Source organism: Aquarana catesbeiana, linkage group LG03 (assembly GCF_042186555.1).
Source record: "Aquarana catesbeiana isolate 2022-GZ linkage group LG03, ASM4218655v1, whole genome shotgun sequence".
In the NCBI taxonomy this organism is placed as follows: domain Eukaryota; kingdom Metazoa; phylum Chordata; class Amphibia; order Anura; family Ranidae; genus Aquarana; species Aquarana catesbeiana.
Window position 1 is genome coordinate 529,442,300 of NC_133326.1, and position 18,206 is coordinate 529,460,505.

General features: G+C 45.1%; 1 protein-coding gene across 2 annotated transcripts in view; it reads right to left on the minus strand.

Annotated features, from left to right (window-relative positions):
* Positions 1 to 18,206, minus strand: part of LOC141132650 (uncharacterized) — an 81,684-nt gene that overhangs the window by 23,583 nt on the left and 39,895 nt on the right. The window contains exon 3 of one of the 2 annotated variants that reach the window (XM_073621271.1): positions 13,197 to 13,406. In XM_073621271.1, the coding sequence (XP_073477372.1) occupies positions 13,197 to 13,406 (210 nt within the window). Of the gene's footprint in view, positions 1 to 12,938; positions 13,407 to 18,206 lie in introns of both variants that reach the window. The other variant, XM_073621269.1, reaches the window with a different exon arrangement.

Here is an 18,206-nt window from a genome sequence, read left to right on the forward strand (position 1 = left end):
ACAAGCTTTGACTGTCTTTGGGGACCAAAGAGTTCAAGTGGGGGGAGTATGTAGCGCAGGTGTTGTGACCAGTTATCATGCTAAGTAATGTGATGTTCTTTAAGTAAGAGTTTGGCTCCCTCTAGTGTCCTTTTGATGTTAATGCTGTTGGGACTTTTCTTACAATTATTAAACAGCGCTGCAAGGCATTAAGGAAAATGTAGTTCAATGTTCAAGTGACTCATGTGTTTAACTCTCTCTGAAACTACTTACCCACAATGCCCAATTGACTTACCCACAAGGCCAAGCCACAGAACAGCCTGCTGGGTAAGCATATAAAAGGGACAGGCGTGGCACGTTTTCTCTCTCTCCGGATGCCATTCAACACACAGCAGGAGGGCTGTGTGTGTGTGCCCAGGGCTGAGAGCGCCTGCGGCCTACAGCGGAGAGAGGATCACCTGCCCCAGAGGGATCCTTGTGAACTGCCCTGCTGATGGAGCAGGAGGATCGGTCTAGCTGAAGCTAGCTGAAGAAAGAAGACGACAAGAGACTTTGTCATTTTCTATAAAGCAGCACAACTTCGGTTTACAGAGTGGACAGTGTATTGCAACCTAGGGGGAGCCCTTGAGTACATGATATAGATGAATATATTGTATTGCACTGATGCATTGTACTTAATACTTCGCTGCCAATTTGGTGTGTGCTCTAGGTTAGAGTGGGATGGTGCTCAATATCAATGCTTTATCATATTGGACAGTAGTCCCACTCCTTGCCTGTCTGCATATACTCTCCAGGTGACCATTGAGTTCTGGGTTTCATGTACACATTTGATTGTGATTTACTTTCATTCTTCATATTTGAATTACCACTGTGCCTATTGTGTTAAACGGGTTTCTTTCAGTAAACTGCTAAAGTGGTTAACTTACAATTTGTGTGAGACTATTAATCTATTAATACAGCTGGTGAAGTACCAAGGTGACGGTAAATATACAGTATAGTGTGTCATTGCCGTGTTTCTCTTTACTATTGGGTCTTACACTAACATTACTATACAGCTGTGCCAAGGGGGTTGAGTCCATTTTCTTGAGGTTGAGAGGCAGAGTGCAGACCCAAACATTTATCAGCAGCTCCTTAGGGGGTAAGTGCTACATACAGTATCTCATAAAAGTGAGTACACCTCTCACATTTTTGTAAATATTGTATTATATCTTTTCATGTAATAACACTGAAGAAATTACACTTTGCTACAATGTAAAGTAGTGAGTGTATAGCTTGTATAACTGTAAACTGTCCCCTCAAAATAACTCAACACACATCCATTAATGTCTAAACAATGTTCTGGCAACAAAAGTGAGTACACCCCTAAGTGAATATGTCCAAATTGGACCCAAAGTGTCAATATTTTGTGTGGCCACCATTATTTTCCAGCACTGCCTTAACTCTCTTGGGGATGGAGTTCACCAGAGCTTCACAGGTTGCCACTAGAGTCCTCTTCCACTCCTCCAGGAAGACATCATGGAGCTGGTGGATATTAGAGACCTTGCCCTCCTCCACCTCCCGTTTGAGGATGCCCCACAGATACTCAATAGTGTTTAGGTCTGGAGACATGCTTGGCCAGTCCATCACCTTTACCCTCAGCTTCTTTAGCAAGGCAGTGGTCGTTTTGGAGGTGTGTTTGAGGCCGTTATCATGTTGGAATACTGCCCTGCGGCCCAGTCTCTGAAGGGAGGGGATCATGCTCTGCTTCACTATGTCACAGTACATGTTGGCATTCAGGGTTCCCTCAACAAACTGTAGCTCCCCAGTGCCGGAAGCACTCATGCAGCCCTAGACCAAGACACTCCCACCACATGCTTGACTGTAGGCAAGACAAACTTGTATTTGTACTCTTCAGCTGTTGCTGCCACACACACACACTTGACACCATCTGAACCAAATAAGTTTATCTTGGTCTCATCAGACCACAGGACATTTCACCATGGTTCCAGTAATCCATGTCCTTAGTCTGCATGTCTTCAGCAAACTGCAGGCTTTCTTCTGCATCATCTTTAGAAGAGGCTTCCTTCTGGGACAACAGCCTTGCAGTCCAATTTAATGCAGTGTGTGGCATATGGTCTGAGCACTGACAGACTGCCCCCCCCCCCCCCCCCACCCCTTCAACCTCTGCAGCAATGCTGGCAGCACTCATATGTCTATTTTCCAAAGACAACCTCTGGATATGACGCTAAGCACATGCACTTAACTTCTTTGGTCGACCATGGGAAGGCCTGTTCTGAGTGGAACCTGTCCTGTTAAAGCGCTGTATATGCTGCAGCTCAGTTTCAGGGTCTTGGCAATCTTCTTATAGCCTAGGCCATCTTTATGTAGAGCAACAATTCTTTTTTTCAGATCCCCAGAGAATTCTTTGCCATGAGCTGCCATGTTGAACTTCCAGTGACCAGTATGAGAGAAAGCGATAACACCAAATTTAACACACCTGCTCCCCATTCACACCTGAGACCTTGTAACACTAACGAATCACATGACACTGGGGAGGGAAAATAGGAGGGAAAATGGCTAATTGGGCCCAATTTGGACATTTTCACTTAGAGGTGTACTTACTTTGTTGCCAACGGTTTCGACATTAATGGCTGTGTTGAGTTATTTTGAAGGGGCAGCAAATTTACACTGTTATACAAGCTGTGCACTCACTACTTTACATTGTGGCAAAGTGTAATTTCTTCAGTGTTGTCACATGAAAAGATTTAATAAAATATTTACAAAAATGTGAAGGGTGTACTCACTTTTGTGAGATACTGTATATGGAGAGCTGAACAGATTATGCTACCTAACGGTAGAACGTATAACCCTATTTTTTTTGCTGATTGCCAGTCAGTCAGCTTGGTATACTATATGGAATGTGGGCTTATACCACCAGTTTGATGCTGCCAAAATGAAATGTTTCACTCTGGAGTTTACAGTGCCTTGAAAAAGTATTCATACCCCTTGAAATTTTCCACATGTTGTCATGTTACAACCCAAAAACTTAATTGTATTTTATTTGGATTATATGTGATAGACCAACACAAAATGGCAAATAATTGTGAAGTGGAAGAAAAATGATAAATGGATTTCAATTTTTTTTACAAATAAATATGTGAAAAGTGTGGTGTGCATTTGTATTCAGCCGCCCTGAGTCAATACTTTGTAGAACCACCTTTCGCTGCAATTATAGATGCAAGGCTGTTTTTGGAGTGCAGGCCAGGTCCTCTTTTTTGAGAAATCTGGGGTCAAAAAGACCACAAATGTCTCATTTACCTTTAAAGCGGTGTTCCAGCCGCAATTTTTTTTTTTTTTTAAAGTCAGCAGCTACAAACACTGTAGCTGCTGACTTTTAATAAGGACACTTACCTGTACAGGGAGCCTGCGATTGCGGTTTCACTGCCCGTTTTCCTACTGCGCAACACTTTGTGAATGGCCCTGTCGATTTCTGGGACACACACAGGTCCCAGAAGACAACGGGGCAGCTCGCCGAAGAGGTGGAAGTGACGGAACAGCACCGCGGAATAAAACATTTTTTTTTCAAAAGTTCTTTTATAGATTTTTTGGAGAATGTTAATGTAATTAAAACCGGAAGTGACGTCAGACTTCTCTCTGGTCCTCCAAGGGCATGGAGATGAGTGGCGGCCATCTTGGTCTCACTTTTTTCATAGCTAACGGCCGCATTGGATCACTTCCCGGCTTAGCCGATGGGTCAGGTAAGCCCGGGAAACGACGGGAGGGTCACCCCTCCTGGCACTTGTAAAAGTGATCCCTCGGGACCAATTTTATGTGAAAGAGAACCAGCCATAGTAAAAAACAATACCAGTGTTATGGCAGCTAGCTGCTGCCATAACCCTGGTATTTAATGTCAAAGTAATGATGTATTTTTACTATGGGCTGGTCGACAAGTGGTTAAAACAAAATGGCACTTGTTTAATATACACAGTGCTTTAGCAATCTAATGTCACCCCATTAGAATTTACATCTACTTTCAAGCTGAAGTCCAGGGAACCAGCTTAATAAACAGATGAAATGCCTACATGGTACAGGCAGTCCCCGAGTTATGAACAAGCTAGGACTGTAGGTTTGTTCTTAAGTCAAATTTGTTCATAAGTCAGGAACAGTACCTTTTTTATGTGTAACTCCAGCCAGGCGCTTCTGGCTGTGCAATGTGAGGTGTTCCGGGCGCTTCTGGGCATGCAGTTCTGTATGTGGGGCGTGCAGTACATGTATTACTGCAGTGTGGGATGTGTCCCGTAAGGTGGCTACTCTGCGATTTGCGGGACCAACGCGGAGCGCAAACTGCCGGCAGTGATGTCATGCTATCTCCGTTCGTAAGTAAAAGTCGTTAACAACTCGGATGTTCGTAACTCAGGATTGCCTGTAGTTGCGTTACCTGCCAAATTACGTTTCACACCACATAACACAGCTCTGTCTGGCTGGGAAGGGGATCTGATATTTGCCTGCTGCAAATTCAATTTCACTTAGTCTCTTCCCCACTCCGTGATGGACCTGGAAAAATAAGCTCATCTCTATGTCACTCTACTCTCTCCTCCTATGATCATGTTATTTGCATTGCAGCACACCTTATTTCTTCTTGCACTAATTCTCCCCACCACCTTATCAAGTTCTGCTGTAAAGACGGTACAAGAGGCTGATATCTAGTCAAATTTGGAAAATTCTACTGCTTAACCACTTCAATACCGGGCTATAGTCATATGACGTCCGCAGATGGGATCTCCCATCCTGGGCGGGCGTCATATGACGTCCTCGGTTTCTCGCCGATCCTGCGGGGCCCGCAGCGTGGCGATCGTGGATGAGGAGTGTCCCTCGGACACAGCCCATCCCAGATCTGTGTAAAGAGTCAATAAAAAATGGCTCTTTACCACGGCTGTGTCCAATCACAGCCGGGTCACATGTGCTGCCGACATGCACGGTGCTCGTGCACGCCCCTAGGGCACGCACAGAGTGGCAATCAGGGACGAGGCTTGTCACCCTGACACAGACCAACCCTGATCGCAGTAACGAGCCAATGAAATTGGCTCTTTACCACATGACCGGCTGTGTCCAATCACAGCCAGTCACAGAATGTCAACAAACCGAGGTAACGAGATGTTACTGGATTCTCCTCCTCACACACTGATCGTGTGTGAGAAGGAGTTTGCGGTAATATCTTGTTACCGCTTACAGTACACACCATCACATACTGATTCCCCCCCAATAAAGAGGACCTGTCACCAGCCATCAAAGTACCTGTCACCACCCATCAAAGTACCTGTCACAGCCCATCTGAGTACCCGAGTACCTGTCAGCCCATATGAGTACCCGAGTACCTGTCAGCCCATCTGAGTACACGCGTACCTGTCATAGCCCATCTGATTACCTGAGTACCTGTCACAGTTCATCTGAGTACTCAAGTACCTGTCACAGTATATCTGAGTACCTGAGTACCTGTCACAGTATATCTGAGTACCTGTCACAGTTCATCTGAGTACCCGAGTACCTCTCACAGTCCATCTGAGTACCCGAGTACCTGTCACAGCCCACCTGAGTACCTGTCACAGCCCACCTGAGTACCTGTCACAGCTCATCTGAGTACCCAAGTACCTAAGTACCTGTCACAGCCCATCTGAGTACCTGAGTACCTGTCACAGCCCATCTGAGTACCTCTCACTGCCCATCAGAGTACCCGAGTAGCAGTCACCAGCCCATCAGAGTACCCGAGTACCTATCTGTAGCCCATCAGAGTACCCGAGTACCTGTCACCAGGCCATCAGAGTACCCGAATACCTGTCACCAGGCCATCAGAGTACCCGAGTATCTATCTGCAGCCCATGCCTCATAGAATATACGTTGGGGTGTTTGCTTTCCGAAATAGAGTCATTTTGTGGGTAATTCCACTGTCCTGGTGCTCAAGGACCTTCAAAAGTGTGATAGGTAGAAATGAAATGAGATGTGTAATTTATGCTCCTAGCACACCTGAAGGTACTACTTCAATGTTGGGCCTCTGTATGTGGCCAGGCTGTGTAAAAGTTCCACACATGTGGTATCGCCCTACTCAGGACGAGTAGCAGAATGTGTTTTGGGGTATAATTTTTGCTATATACAAGTTATGTGTTAGAAATATCTTATAAATTGACAACTTTGTGTAAAAAAAAAAAAAAAAAAAGATTTAAATTTTCTTTCCACGTTTTCTGAAGACTTGTGTAAAAAAAAAAATAACCGTTCAAAAGACTCATAATGCCTCATAGAATATAAGTTGGGGTGTTTGTTTTCCAAAATGTGGTCATTTTGTGGGTGATTCCATTGTCCTGGTGCTCCAGGGCCTTCAAAAGTGTAATAGGTAGTTAGGAAATTAGAGGTGTAATTTATGCTCCAAAAACGCCTGACAGTGCTCCCTGCATGTTGGGCCTCTGTATGTGGCCAGGCTGTATAAAAGTCTCACACATGTGGTATCGCCATACTCAGGAGGAGTAGCAGAATGTGTTTTGGGGTGTCATTTTTGCTATATACATGCTTTGAGTTAGAAATATCTTATAAACTGACCACTTTGTGTAAAAAAAAATAAGTTTTAATTTTCTTTCCACGTTTTCCGAAGACTTGTGGAAAAAAATGAACTGTTCAAAAGACTCATTAAGCCTCATAGAATAGATGTTGGGGTGTCTGCTTTCCAAAATGGGGTCATTTTGTGGGATATTCCATTGTCCTGGTACTCCAGGGCCTTCACAAATGTTATAGGTCGTTAGGAAATTAGAGGTGTAATTTATGCTTCTAGAACCCCTGACGGTGCTCCCTGCATGTTGGACCTCTCTGTGTGGCCAGGCTGTGTAAAAGTCACACACATGGGGTATCGCCATACTCGGAAGGAGTAGCAGAATATATTTTGGGGTGTAATTGGAAGTATGCATATGCTGTGTATGAGAAATAACTTATTATGACAATTTTGTGAAAAAAAATTCTTAATTTTCCCAAGAATTGTGGGAAAAAATTACAACTTCAAAAAACTCACCATGCCTCTTACTAAATACCTTTGACTGTCTACTTTTCAAAAAGGGGTCATTTGGGGGGTTTTTATACTTTCCTGACATTTCAGGGCCTCAAGAAATGAGATAGGCCGTCAGCTAAAAATTGGTCTGGGCAGGAAGGGTGTATAAATGTCCTGTATTGAAGTGGTTAAAATGAAATGTAATAATAGTTACAGGGTTGCATTAGTGTGTCATGTATCTGGCTAAAGTCTAGCTATGAATACTCTAATGAATATTTAAATGTCTATTTTGCAGGAAATGGATTGTATCATTTGGTGGAGCTCAGTACTCAAAGGGAAAACTGATGTCTTACACGCCCAAACTCCACCCACATTCACACCAACACCACCCAGGTTTTACAGTTTACTCATTCGTTCCAACTTGAATCCTTCTGTGTGTTCCTAAAGTGGAACTTTAGGCCCCGTTCACACCTATGCGAATTAGATGCGGCTTACACCAATTTGCAGGACATTTTAAAATGCATTCATTTGAACGCATCTGGTTCACATATGTGCATTGCATTCGCACTGCGCATTGCCCAAAAAACGCGTGCGTTTTCTGGGCATTGCGGTGCGAATTACAAGCACATTATCTTCTATGGGAACACATCTGATTTGCAGATGCATTCCATTCTGAACACAAATTCTCTCCTTCTCCTCACTGCACCTCCCCCCTCTCCTTGCTCACTGATCTGCAGCTACAAAAGAGAGGAACCGCTGAACAGCTGTTTTTTCTCAGAGAAAACAGAGCTGGAATCCGCACCACACATGTGTGAACCCAGCCTTAGTGAGAAAATTAAGTCCTGCTAGATCGCCCCTTTTGCAGGTATAGCTATATAAACCATTACAAATAAGTGCCTATACTGTTTAATATCCAGTACTACACTCTCTCACCCTGCTCTGCACATGCTCAGTTGCTCTCTATTTTTAGGCACTGTGCTGAATTTGTGGAGGCCGATCTTCTGACAGCCTAAAGAATTAATGCTGCTCAGGGGCTCTGGGCTTTAGCAAAATGGCAGCCTCCAGCAAGAAGAAACAAGAACAATGCTGGAGGCAATTTACAGCACACTCTGAATTTAGTAGCATAATTATTAATGTGGAATGTATGTTCCCTGCTAAAGAACGTTATTTTTTTTTAATCAAGTTGTTATGGGTAAATTCTACTTTAAAGCTTTGCTCCAGGCAAACAGAGAATGGCATAGTTGAGATATACTGTGTTTGGGGATTGTCCTGCTTTTCAAAAAAAGTGTGATTCTCTTCATCCATTCTTGGGACCCAGACTCTCCTGCCAGCCAGCATAACCAGGTCAATGACCTCACTTTTCTCCCCTGTAGTTAACTGGTACAGCTTGGCCTCTGGCATGCCAACCCTCCAACCCCCAGCTGACTGTTTGATCCATGAAGATGTTTGACTGCACTGATGAGGTCATCGCTGTACTCACTTTGCTTTTTGTTCCATCAGGCAGTATGCATTGGCAGGTCTGGCAATTGGCCATTAAATTGCAGGAATGGGGGTCAATGCCAAGTAGTCGCCTGTACCCAGAAGATTTTTTTTGACTACTGGAACTCTAGCAGGGAAGTAGCCCCTCTAGCCCCTAGAGGGCCCATTTTCTGCATTTATTTGTGGTAATGTCACCTCCTGATGACATCACTGATGTGATGAAACACATAGGGGCGGGATTTCCGACTGCATTAATTACGCTATTTGGAACGCACAACAGCTCCCACGAGGATCGAAGCGGCAGCATCTCATAAACCTTTTGGCAGATCGTTCCTGGTGCCAGGTGAGGCACTATATTTATGAGTGGCAACTTTTATATTTTATTGGGGGATTTTTAAATAAAATTTTTAAATACATTTCGGTTTTACGCTATGAATGCTATTCCCTGGCTTCCTTTTGGTTGATGTATGGAGAAACCAGTCGAATAACGTCCTAGGTCGACGGAATACTTATATGGAGAGTCTATAATTTAAAACTGTATTGACCTTCCTAGGCATATGCACAGGGGATCAACAACATTGAGTTCAGTCCCTGGAAGGTGGAGTTGGGTGGAGTAAAAGCATAAGTCACTTTTTATTGCAAGAATTATAACACAAGCAGATTGCACTTTTTTGTACTATTGCACTTTGATTTACAGCGGGTAAAATAAGTATTGAATACGTCACCATTTTTCTAGGTAAATATATTTCTAAAGGTGCTAATTACATGAAATTTTCACCACATGTCTGGAAGTGGAAAGAACATTATTTCACAATAAACTGGCCACAGGTGCTCCTCGCAAGATTTCTGGCAGAGGAGTGAAAAGAATTATCAGAAGAGTTCTCCAAGAGCCATGGACCACTTGTGGAGAGCTTCAGAAAGACCTGGAATTAGGAGGTACAATTGTTTCAAAGAAAACAATAAGTAATGCACTCAACTGCAATTGCCTGTATGCACACTCACCGCGCAAGACTCGATTGCTGAAGAAAAAGCATGTTGAAGCTCGTTTAAAGTTTGCTGCACATTTAAACAAGCATAGGTGTGCGCCTATGTGTGTGTGCCTTGCACATGTAATATATCTATCTATCTATCTATCTATCTATCTATCTATCTATCTATCTATCTATCTATCTATCTATCTATCTATCTATCTATCTATATATATACACTGTATATACTATATTGTCAAAAGTAGTGGAACGCCTGCCTTTACATGCACAGGAACTTTAATGGCATCCCAGTCTTAGATCGTAGGGTTCAATATTGAGTTGGCCCACCCTTTGCAGCTATAATAGCTTCACCTCTTCTGGGAAGGCTATTTACAAGGTTTAGGAGTGTGTCTATGGGAATGTTTGACCATTTTTCCAGAAGTGCACTGGTGAGGTCGGGCACTGATGTGGACGAGAAGGCGTGGCTCGTAGTCTTCGCTCTAATTCATCCCAAAGGTGTTCTATCGGGTTGAGGTCAGGATTCTGTGCAGGTCAGTGAAGTTCCTCCATCCCAAACTTGCTCATCCATGTCTTTATGGACCTTGCTTTGTGCACTGGTCCAAATCATTTGGTGGAGAGGGAATTATGGTGTGGGGTTGTTTTTCAGGGGTTGGGCTTGGCCCCTTAGTTCCAGTGAAGGGAACACTTAAGGTGTCAGTATTAATATACAGGTTACAGAAGCGCTGCTATGTGTGCTAGAAACGTGTTTGAAAACAACCAGAACAGCTGCACCATTTAAAAAGTGATCTTGCACTACACAATAACTTTATAATTGAAGAATGGTGCGCTTATTCTAAAGAAAATCATATAAACAGTTCCAATGTACATACACATGACATATCAACCGTGATATAAATTAAAATTAATAAATAAAGTGAATTAAAACAAAATCATAAACAAAAGAAAATAGTCCTTTTAAGGGCTTGATCATTTTAAAGCTTCTTAAAGTGCTTCTCCAAAAAACTTTTCATTGATAAGTGACACCACCTCCACCACTGGGTCTAGTCGTGCCTTCAAGATATAAAATATTAGATGTTCCTGACAAGGAAGTGCTGCTGGATTAGGTCTCTTCAAAACCTTCCTTAATGAAAAACACCGGCCGATCTCTGGAGTGACTCAGAGCAGAAAAAGAACTTTCATCGTGCAAAATTGCATAAAACAAGTGGATTTGTTAAGTAATAGTAGCCTACTCACAAATGATCGTCTTGTACAATGCAGTTTACAGGAATTGTAGACAAGAGAATACGAGGCTCTCCTCCTCGCCGCTACTACCGGGTAACTGTGACACTGGAAGTGACGTCACCGACTCCTCCCGGTCTTTTTCATTAAGGAAGGTTTTGAAGAGACCTAATCCAGCTAATGTATGGTAAGTGCTTGCAGGGAGCATTTAGTAGCACTAATTGGCCGCACTGATGGAAACAGATATGCGGCACTGATGGGCATTGATATGCATCACTGATGGGCACTGATTGGCAGCACTGATGGGCACTGATAGGCCGCACTGATAGGAAGCACTGATTGGCACTGATAGGCAGCACTGATTGGTAGCACTGATGGGCAGCACTGATTGGAAGCACTGATAGGCAGCACTGATTGATAGTGCACAACTTCAATATTACCACAATACCGGTACCGGTGATATGTAACGTCACATATATGGCACTAATAGGTTGCACTGATTGGCAGCATTTAGTAGCACTAATTGGCAGTACTGATGGGCACTGATTGGCAGCAATGATTCGCACTGCTGGGCACTGATAGGCGGTACTGATAGACAGCACTGATTGGTAGCACTGATGGGCACTGATAGCCAGCATTGATTGGTAGCACTGATTGGTAGCACTGATGGGCACTGATAGCCAGCATTGATTGGTAGCACTGATGGTCACTGATAGGTGGCACTGATTGGAAGCACTAATTGGCACTGATAGGCAGCACTGATGGGCACTGATTGACACTAATAGGTGGCATTGGTTGGCACTGATAGGCACCGATATGCAGCACTTATAGGTCGCACTGATTGGTAGCACTGATGGGCACTGATAGGTGGCACTGATTGGAAGCACTGATTGGCACTGATAGGCAGCACTGATGGGCACTGATAGACACTAATAGGTGGCATTGACTGGCACTGATATGCAGCACTGATTGGTGGCACTGATAGGCAGCACTGATGGACACTGATTGGCACTAATAGGTGGCACTGATTGTAAGCACTGATCAGCACTGACAGGGGAGAGGGGGAATTTCACACGCAGCAGATAGTGAGGCTGATGGCCCAGATAGCCTGCGCTGCCTGTGAAATTTTTACATTGAGCAGACAGTGAGGCTTGCCGGAAATGCAGAGTGTGTGAAACTGTCAGCTAATGTAACTGCATGCAGGGAGAGAGATCAGCTGTCACAACTCAGCAGTGATGTCAGGGATGGGTGGGACCGAGCAGCTATCAAACACCAGCCAATGATTGAGCTGCTTAAAAAGGGGGCACATAAACGTAGCGGCCCACCCAAACCCCATCCCATTGGCTGGTGTTTGATAGCTTCTCCGTTCTGCCCACTCCTGACATCACCGCTGAGTTTTGACAGCTGATCTCACTCCCTGCAAGCACTTACATTAGCTGACAGTTTCACACACACACTGAGCGGCTCTGGCAAGCCTCACTATCTTCTCAGTGTGAAACTTTCATTTTGATATAAATTCCGAAACATGTTGGGATCTTCCAGCTGATTGTCTGCGGTTCGGTGTTCCACTTGTCAACCAATCGCGCACCTTGAATATCAGCCTTGTATTGCATGGTGATCTATGTGAATCTCATTTTTGAAATTCTGATATGCATGTCTACCCTTTTCAGTTTTTATATTTGTAATAAAATTTATATTTTTATCATACTTATTTTTCTACTCCCTTGCTTGGTGTGACGGGACCCTTGCCTTTAAAGTCCAGGAGGAATTTTCAGTTTTTTTGCTTTTACATATGTGGATGTGGCAATAGGTCTCCGGTCTTCTATATCAATCAGCTTTTTTCTGTTTATAATGTGTTGAAGAATGGGCCAGAATCACACCTGAGCAATGCATGCAACTAGTTTCTCCATACAGGAGGCGTCTTGAAGCTGTCATTACTAACAGAGGATTTTGTACAAAGTATTAAAAACATTTCAGTTAGTGCGTTTAATACTTTTTCCCTGCGTCATTCTATTTTATCAAACATAACTTAATTTCTGAACTAATTTGTTTTGGTTTCTGTGTATGTATGAAATGCATGGGTTGTTACCGACATATGGTGAAATTTTTATGTCATTAGCAATATTTACCTAGAAAAATGGTGACGTATTCAATAATTATTTTATGAGCTGTATCTCTATACAGTATATATATATATATATATATATATATATATATATATATATATATATATATATGAAATATAAATTCAAGACAAAGAGTTGTACCTGTGCCCAGAGACTGTGCTTCGATGGTAGTCTCATCAATGGGGTTAGTGTAGGGTGGGCTTGATAATGACAGTGATGATACTGTAGTTAGAACAGCTGGTGCTGAAGTAAATCCTGTTGGTGTAGGCTGTGGAGTTGTAGTTTTTTCGGCTGTAGGTACTGTGTTAATTTCCATAGTTTCCTCACCTGTAAGTACTGTGGTAATTTTCATAGTTTCCTCACCTGTAGGTACTGTGGTCATTTCCATAGTTTCCTCACCTGTAGGTACTTCTATGGTGGTTCTGGCAGGTGTAGGTGGGGGTGTGGAAATTATTTCAGTTATAGGTAGAAGAGTTGTAGCTTTCACAAATGTAACTGATGGCGTGGTGGCCTTCGTCATTTTAGGTGGCCGAGTAGTGTTCCTAACAGTTGGGCGGGTCCTTTGTCGCGTTGTCCTCCTTGTGGTTGTCGGTGGAGTCGTTGGCTGAGCTAGATAGGTAAATCATGTTATTTTAACAAATGGAGCTATACAGATTTTAAGTATATAGCTCTAATGCTTACACCTTTATTGAAGATATTGCAAGCTGATGAAATTACAGTAGACACATTATTATACTACTGCATACAATTTCCAAAGTGACCTTTCAATTGACATAAGTGGATGGGAAGTCTTCCTACTTAAAGGAGAATTATAGGCAAAGAATGAGGTATAGATGCTCTTTATTGCTATATAACTTTGTAATTAAAGCTGAAGTCTAGGCATATATAAAAGACACACATTTATTTAGCTCTGTATTTATTAATAAAAGCAGTTTTTGTTCAATATAAGCAGTGTAAGTATCTGAATTTGGATTGGTATTTAGCTTTGTGCAGTGCCTGTATGGCAGGGCTCAGACTGTGAGAGAGAGAAGCAGTGAAAGAAGTCAATTAGCTGTGCTACAGATCAAGGAGCATGCTGATAGTAGGAGATAGCAGAGTGCTCTCTCTGATTGACAGCACAGCGCTTTCCACATTTCCTGTGATGAGAAACTAGCATAGTTTGCGCCAGTAGAATTTAATGTAAGGGTGCCCTCTTGGACAGTGGCAGCCGCTCCATTAGGGTTACAGGGGCGCCTCCCCCTAATCCATGCGCCAGGCTCCCAATCTACATGCAGGGCGCCGGACGTATGAATATCAACGGGGGATTTTTTTTAAGCACATGATTAGAGCCAGAGGCGTAACTAGAAATAGCAGGGCCCCATAGCAAAATGTTGTATGGGGCCCCCCTGCAAACAGCCCCCCCCCCACAGCTGCCCTAGTGTCAATGCAGCGTGACCTGTGCCACATACAGCGTGACCTGTGCCCAATGCAGCCTGACCTGTGCCCAATGCAGCGTGACCTGTGCCCCATACAGCGTGACCTGTGCCCAATATAGCCTGGCCTGCCTGTGCCCCATACAGCCCCACTTATGCAGAAGAAGAGGCAAGCCACCCGGATCAGCAGAGAGCGGGATTGCCCGCTGTAATAGCTTTCATTTGAATTTCCTGTCTTCCCGGGGCTCATCATCACATAGCCCCACCTCTTGCCCCGACGCCTTTGATGACGTCACATGTCCCGCATTGGATCGGCGTTCTGTCTATCAAAGGCACCGGGCCAAAAGGTGGAGCTATGTGACGTGACCCCCGGGAACACTGGAAGTTCTAATGAAAGCTCTTACATCGGGCAATTCAGCTCTCTGCTGATACGGACAGCTCGCCTCTTCCTTTCCTCTCTCTTCCCCTGGCTGGGAGACTGTGCCGGCGGTGCTCTTATCCTCACTGGGCCCCACTCGGCTGCGGGCCCCATAGCGCCCGCATGGGTCGCTATGGTGGTAGTTACGCCCCTGATTAGAGCCTGAGGCTCTAATTGGCTTAAAAAAGGGTGGGCTCAGGGCGCAGAGCACCCCCAGCGAGTCCATGCCTGCAGCTTCAGTTACAACTGGAGCTTATAGTGTGTGCATGTCTCCTCCCCTGCTCCGTCCATCACTTTTCTCTTCTTCTCAGGACTTCCCCTCTGAGCCCTCTCTGTACATGACCAGTGAGTATACAATAATGAGTGAGTTGGGGGGGAGGCGGTTCTGAGTTTGTACTAGAGACTGGGGCAAGCGTTTCCTGTACTGTAGGGTCTATACAGGAGAAAAGTTTGTCTATACCTGGGGGGTTTGGGTGTGTCTGTACTTTTGGGGGGGGGGAGCAGGAGTTTCTACACTGTGGGGTCTATCCTGGAGAAGGGGGTGTTTGTACTGGAAGGAAGGAAGGGGGGGCAGGGGTTTCTGTGCTGTGGGGTGTATACTGGGAAAGGAGGGTGTCTGTACTGAAGGGGGGCAGGGGTTGCTGTACTGTGGGGTGTATACTGGTGAAGGGGGATCTGTGCTGAGGGGGCAGGAGTTTCTGTATTTTGGGGTGTATACAGGAAAAGGGGGTGTCTGTAATGGAGGGGGGCAGGGGTTTCTGCACTGTGGTGTATTTGCTTAAGAAGGGGGATCTGTACTGGAGGGGGGGGGGGTAAGGGTTTCTGTAATGTGGGGATGTATACTTAAGAAGGGGGGATCTGTACTGGAGGGGGGGCAGGAGTTTCTGTACTGTGGGGTGTATACTAGAGAGGGGGGTTGTACTGGAGGAGGGGTGTCTGTACTATGGGGGAAGGGTGTCTGTGCTAAGGGGTCCTTACTTTGGGGAAGGGTTGGGGAATAATCGGAGGGTCAGTGTTAAGGACGTGCTGGCCATAGTGCAGCCAAAGCCCTTGGCAAAAGCAGATACGCATGCACAGGCGTGCATCTGCAGGTGAACGCATATGCGCATGTGCAGAAATGCGCGTGCCCATTAGCCATTAATGCCGCCGCCAAATGCCCTATATAAAGGCAGCAGCTGCACTAGTGCATTGCTGTCGGATCTGCAGCTTTACCCCATATACCTGTTCCTGTGATCTCTGTTTGATTCCTGTGTTTGACCCGGCTTATCCTCACAACGCTTGCTCTCCTCCTATCCTGACCTCGGCTTGCCTTAAAGACTTTGTTATATCTTCCATCTGCCTGATATCCTGTTGCCAACCTTTGCCTGCACCTTGACCATTCTCTGCCTGCTGTTTATGTTGATATCTGATCCTCTGTTGCTAACCTGGCTTGTCTGACTCTGCATCCAGTTATCCATCTGTCCTGCTCTGCATAGTGCCTGGTGACGCTGGTCCTACATCTCTTTTGTGCCAGCATCTGCTGTTCCTGTTGCCATCCACTGCTTCAGCCATCCAGCCCAGCTCGGGTGACACACCTGCCACACACTTCTGCAACCAACAGAATATCCTGCAGGCACTCTTACCTCACCGCGCTCTTGCGGCCACTGTCGCAACTCCAGTGGCTCTTAAGCCGAGGCTGTACGAGAGGTCTCCCTCTACATGTCAGGCTCTGGTACGTGACATTCAGTCTGTACTGAGGGTTCTGTGCTGGGGGTTTATTTCTGTACTGGGGGGTCTGTCTGTACTGAGGTCTGTGGTGAGGGGTCAGCCTATGCTGGGGGGAGGGGGTTGGCCTGTGCTAGGGGGGATCAGTCTGTGCTGGATGTGGGGCAGTCTGTACAAGGGTTTGTGCTGGGGGAGGTGGGGCCATAGGTACTGAGGGGTCTTTGCTGGGAGAGTCAGTCTGTGCTGGGGTGATCTGTACTGTACTACGTGGTATATACTGTGGTGGGTCTGTACTGAGTGGGTAGGCTGGAAGGGGGGATTTGGGGATGTTAGGGGAGATATGAACTGTGGGGGGTGATTTGTACTAGGAAGAGAGGGTCATTTTAGTTGTACTCTGTGAAGTCAACTCAAAGCTTTCATTTTCAAAGCTTAAGGCCGGGTTCACACTGGTACCACAAATGCTCCAACATTGAGAGCTCATGTTGCATGACGTGTGAAAATCAATGTTTCCCTATGAGAGCCGTCTTAACTGGTCCGACACAAGTCAGTCCGACTTTGAAATTTCTCCCTGCACTACTTTGGTCTGACTTTGATCCTACTTCAGCCCACTGAATATCACTGAAGTCGGGTCAAAGTCAGATCGCCATCTTAATTGATCCAACTTTGGCATGCGACTTGTGCTCTGTGAATCTTGAGGGGGAACTCCACGCCAAATTTAAAAATAAAAAAAAAAAACGGCATGGGTTCACCTTCCAAGAGCATACCAGGTCCTACGGTCTGGTAGGGATTTTAAGGGGAACCCCCACGCCGAAAAAACAAAAAAATCCATACCAGCCCCTTATCCATGCACACAGCCCTGCAGGTCAGGAAGGGGGGGGGGAGCGAGTGCCCCCCCCCTCCTGAACCATACCAGGCCCCCCCTGCCCCAAAGCACCCACCCCCCCATGTTGAGGGCATGTGGCCTGGTAGGGTTCAGGAGGTGGGGGCGCTCGCTCATCCCCACCCCTTTTCCTGACCTGCTGGTCTGTGTGCTCGGATAAGGGTCTGGTATGAATTTTGGGGGGACCCCCACCCCATTTTTTCAGCGTGGGGGTTCCCCTTAGAATTTACACCAGAACGAAGAGCCTGGTATGCTCTTGGAGGGGGAACCCATGCCATTTTTTTTAACATTTTGCGTGGAGTTCCCCCTAAAGATTCATACCAGACACAGTGCCTGGTATTGTCGGGGATCAAAGTCGGATCCCTGTTCATTGAAGTTGGACGCATGTCGGACTTCAAGTCGCAGGGCAAAGTCAGATCCAAAGTGGTAAGACTGTTGTGTCGGACCAGTGTGAACCTGGCCTAACTGAACAAGTTGAAGATAAAAGCTGATTGGTTATCATGCACAACTGTTTCAGATACTATCTGCTCCAGTTTTGATAAATTCCACTCACTATGTTTCACATTTCATACTCCTGACTACTGCACTGTACATCATATACTTCTGAAGTTATTCTTTAAGTTCAACTGTGTGTAGAAAAGCATGTGTAATGTTACAGTTTTATTTTATTAAAATTAGGTTTGTACAAAGCTGTTGCGGCTATGTCATTAAAGTGGAAGTAAACTCATCCATTTAACAGTTTCAAAAAACAGTTACGCTAACTGCACATTGGCTGTGCTCTCAACCAGGCTGTCAAACCATACAATGGATAGTTCATAATGGATCAAATCTGCAGCACCATGGCGGGTGAAGATTAAACAGAGGCAAAGATGGCAGCTTCATTGGCTGAAAATGATAGGGGGGTTTACTTCCACTTTAAAGCATATTTTGAGGGCAAAAGGCATATGTGTGCTAAATATGGGGGGAGTAGGATTAGGTGTTATGTGAGAGATGTA